Source organism: Syngnathus floridae, chromosome 14 (genome assembly GCF_059516105.1).
Source record: "Syngnathus floridae isolate MCC-2025c chromosome 14, RoL_Sflo_1.0, whole genome shotgun sequence".
NCBI lineage: Eukaryota > Metazoa > Chordata > Actinopteri > Syngnathiformes > Syngnathidae > Syngnathus > Syngnathus floridae.
The window spans coordinates 6,903,501-6,907,075 of record NC_142426.1 but is presented as its reverse complement, the minus strand read 5'-3'; the positions used below and the strand labels follow the sequence as shown (position 1 = coordinate 6,907,075).

At 39.1% G+C, this 3,575-nt stretch overlaps 1 protein-coding gene across 1 annotated transcript; it reads right to left on the bottom strand.

Annotated features, from left to right (window-relative positions):
• Nucleotides 1-870: 870 nt before the first annotated feature.
• Nucleotides 871-3,428, bottom strand: LOC148387385 (transcription factor BTF3 homolog 4-like). The gene is made up of 6 exons (XM_088395377.1): nt 3,272-3,428; nt 2,838-2,899; nt 2,106-2,219; nt 1,705-1,906; nt 1,272-1,331; nt 871-1,176 (listed from the first exon to the last, which is right to left on the bottom strand). The coding sequence occupies exons 2-6, from the start codon at nt 2,889-2,891 to the stop codon at nt 1,130-1,132; spliced, it is 477 nt and encodes a 158-aa protein (XP_088251503.1). The 5' UTR covers nt 2,892-2,899; nt 3,272-3,428; the 3' UTR covers nt 871-1,129.
• Nucleotides 3,429-3,575: the final 147 nt, after the last annotated feature.

Sequence of the window (3,575 nt, the reverse complement as noted above, 5' to 3'; positions counted from 1 at the left end):
GATCTGAATAAAACAGCTACAACGGGGAAGCAACGATATATTTTCTTAAAGGGTACGTCATCTCACGAGTGAACCGAGATGCACGATTTTTCAACACACGAGTTTTTGGGGTGGTCTTGAGTTGCGAGCTAAAATTGAGTTCCCAAAGATGGACGTGGCGGCGAGGTTTACAACACAAGCAGTAGCCAATTGCTTTTTTTTTTTTCCAGCCGTTTATTGTCATTCCAAGTGGAAGTTTTTAGCAAAACAAATATGACAGAATTTGGCGTTTTTGGCTTGTTCTTAAAATAGCTCACCAGTGATGGGACATTAAATTTTGTAGAAATGATCATTTCATAATTTAAATTTTTAGAAATTGTGTTGCATATGTATCTGTCCCCTACCTTATTTAATATTTAAATTATTTTTTGCACAATGTTAACAGTCTGCACAAAATTATAATAACGTATTAATTTAAAATTTTATAGTTTATTGTTCGATATGTCAAACTGGTAGCCAAGTTGCTCCCACTTTGAAAATGGTTATCAGATTAGAAATAAATCTTTAAACATGCAGTAGTATTTTAACTATTACAAACAATAATGTAACTTCTCATTTTATACAGTATATTTATGTAATGGCAATTTTACTTTGACTAGTTAAATATTGAGTTGTGATTAAAAATGTTAACTGTAATTATTAGTGGTTTTATCATACTATATGCTATATTTTACTATTTTTATACTTGAAAATGTTGAAAAGATAAAAAAAAAAAAATGAGTTGGAAGAAGCAAAAACGATCTAGGCATCAATTTCCCTTTGGGAAATAAAATGCAGAAAACAGCAACATTCCCAAAAAAAAACTTTATTAAATCATTTCCAGCCACTACATGTAAACTGAATTCTTTATTGTCACCTTTCATAAAGCATCTCTTAAATATGAGCCACGTAGACAGCGCTGATTTAAAGCCGTTTGAGTCCTTCAGGTGTTGACTGGGGCCACCGCAATCAAAAGGTGTTATGTAAAGATCTTTTTTTATGACGACGAGGATGCGCTGCACCTTGAACAACCGTCTCTACGCACGAGGAAAGCCTCTGAGCGAGTGAACGACAGATTAAAAAAAGAAAACGGTTGGCAGCGGGAAAGGGATCAGTTGGCTTCGTTCTTTGAGGCTTCATCAAAGTTCTCCACGAGATCTGCCAGACAAAACAAAGCAGGAAAAAAAAAAAAGGGTTCTTGCTCAGAAGCGATTAAAAGATACGCTCAAGAGTCTCCCGAGAAGGATGTTTACCTGGGACGGCGTCGTCGTCCTCCTCTGCTATTTCCTCCTTCACGGCTTTCATGTCCATCGCTGCAACACAAACCAGACATCACACATCTACAAGTGCATTTCCTCAAATTGTGGCTCCTCTTTTTGCCTTACCCATCAAGGGTCAAAAGTAGGGCTGAATAACAATCATTTTACAAATTAATTTGCAACTCTCATTAGAAATTTGGCAAAATTTGTTGATTTCTTTCAATGTAGTCTTGTCATTTTTGCAACTTAAAATTCAATAAATATTTTGTTGGAAAAAAAAATGTTGACCAGTGATATTTCTATTTTCACTATTTCCTGTGGGAAGAAACTGGATGATTGTATTATGGCATGTTTTAAGTCTTTTGCAATTCATATTCAACACAAGATTACTGGCATTATGTGTGTGCGTGTGTTTGTTTCTACACACTTTGCCGCGGGAACTGCTCAGCCAGCTTGCGCAGGCTGCTGAGGCTGTCGGCGCCCAGCTGGCTGAGGATGCCGGGCAGCATCTCAGTCAGCTGCTTGGTCTCGGCGTGGCCCGTGATGGCGAACGTGTTGGCTGACAGCGACGCCTGCACCTTGGGGTTGTTGAAGTGGATCACCGTGCCGTCGTCTTTGATCATGTTCACCTACGGGACAATCAAAACTGAGCAATTAGAAGTTGCACATGAATGGATAAAAAAAAAAAGCAAAAAGGAAATTGCGCTTCTGATTGTTCTATAGCATGTGATATTGAGACTTCCTTTCTTGTTATGATACACGTCCTTTCACAAATAGTTTTTTTTTTGATAGAGTAGCATGAAAGATAAAATGCTCTGGAGGCTTCACCTCTTCGATGCCGGCGATGTTGTTGACGGAGAGCTTCTTCAGAGAGCCTTGGAGCTTTTTGTCGTCAGCCGTTGCCGTTTTGTGGACCACCTTTTTCTTCCTGCGTGCTGTTCCCTGAGACAAGAACAGAACTTGAACGAACCACACACAAACCGATCGCCGAAACGAATTTGAGCAATCGTCCTCCCTTCAGTTCAAAGTCGGCAATGGCTTGATTTGATAGATGGGTGTTCACTAACTGGATCTGGTTTTGAATTTCACGTCACAAAAATCGCTAATGTTTTCCATATATTCAAATGATCAAGGAAACTCCACTTTGAACTGCCTTGCTAACTTGTATGTACTGTAAGTCCGATTTCATTGTGTTCAAATCATCCGTTCATCTAGACATAAAGCAAACAGTCAGGGGGTTGAAATGAGGCCAACAGCTGAAGGCCCGTAACTCTCTCTCCCTCTCCCCATCTAGCCATAAAGGGAACGCTGATGTCAGGAGGTTCACAACCAGGGGAGAGAGATCTACATCTTTAGGCCACACATACCGCCTATCAAGTGAATCTAGAATAAAACGGCCATGAAACTTATGTTAGAAAGCCTAATAAACATCCAACCCACCTTACAGCACTATTTTGCAAGGCTTTGTGAATACCGAAATGCTCAACCAGACCCTAAAACAACTTAGCGTTACATCAAACCTAAACTACATATCACAAAATTATTAACAATTGAGCATACCTTTCCACCTATCCGGACTTGTGCCTGGAGTTTGGCGAGCTTCTCTTGATTCATTGTGCTTTCTGGGAGGAAAAACACCGTTTAAAAACAAAACATACAACAACTCCCGTGGTACGCAAAATGGACATTGTCTCGTTAATAAAACAACGTGTTGTTGAGGAAGACGCTCTAAAACCAAAACAACAAAAGTGTCACCGTCGGCCATTTTAAAACAATGCCATTTTAATTAACTTTACACTTTCTTCGGTGCGTTTACATTGACGACATTATTAGGCAGGTGTTACATGTTGTACACATTGTTCGAAGGCTACTGCAGCTAATAATAGCCTAGCGCGAGGCTAACTAGGATAGCCACTTAACGACACGATTTTGGTCACTTAAACTTCACAACGACACTGGGTCGAATGAAATATTATGTATCTTGACAGATTTACCTTTGAAAAAAGACGAAACACTTTGTATTTTGCTGCTTCTGCGGCTGATGCTGCTACTGCTACACGTGAGGCTAGCAGAAAGCAATGGTGTTCAATAACGATAAGGAAGTTGCCCCACACTTCCGGTTGTACTTTCGAAATAAATGTGTGAGAATGTGTAAAGAATGAAAGAATATACGAAAATTAACATACAAAAAAACAGCCTAGTTTAATACATTTTCTGGTTTGGAATAACATTGTAAACATGCGCAATTCGCCCCATTGTGATTAATTTTCTCTTCGTACAAACTTAACTTGTGTGTAC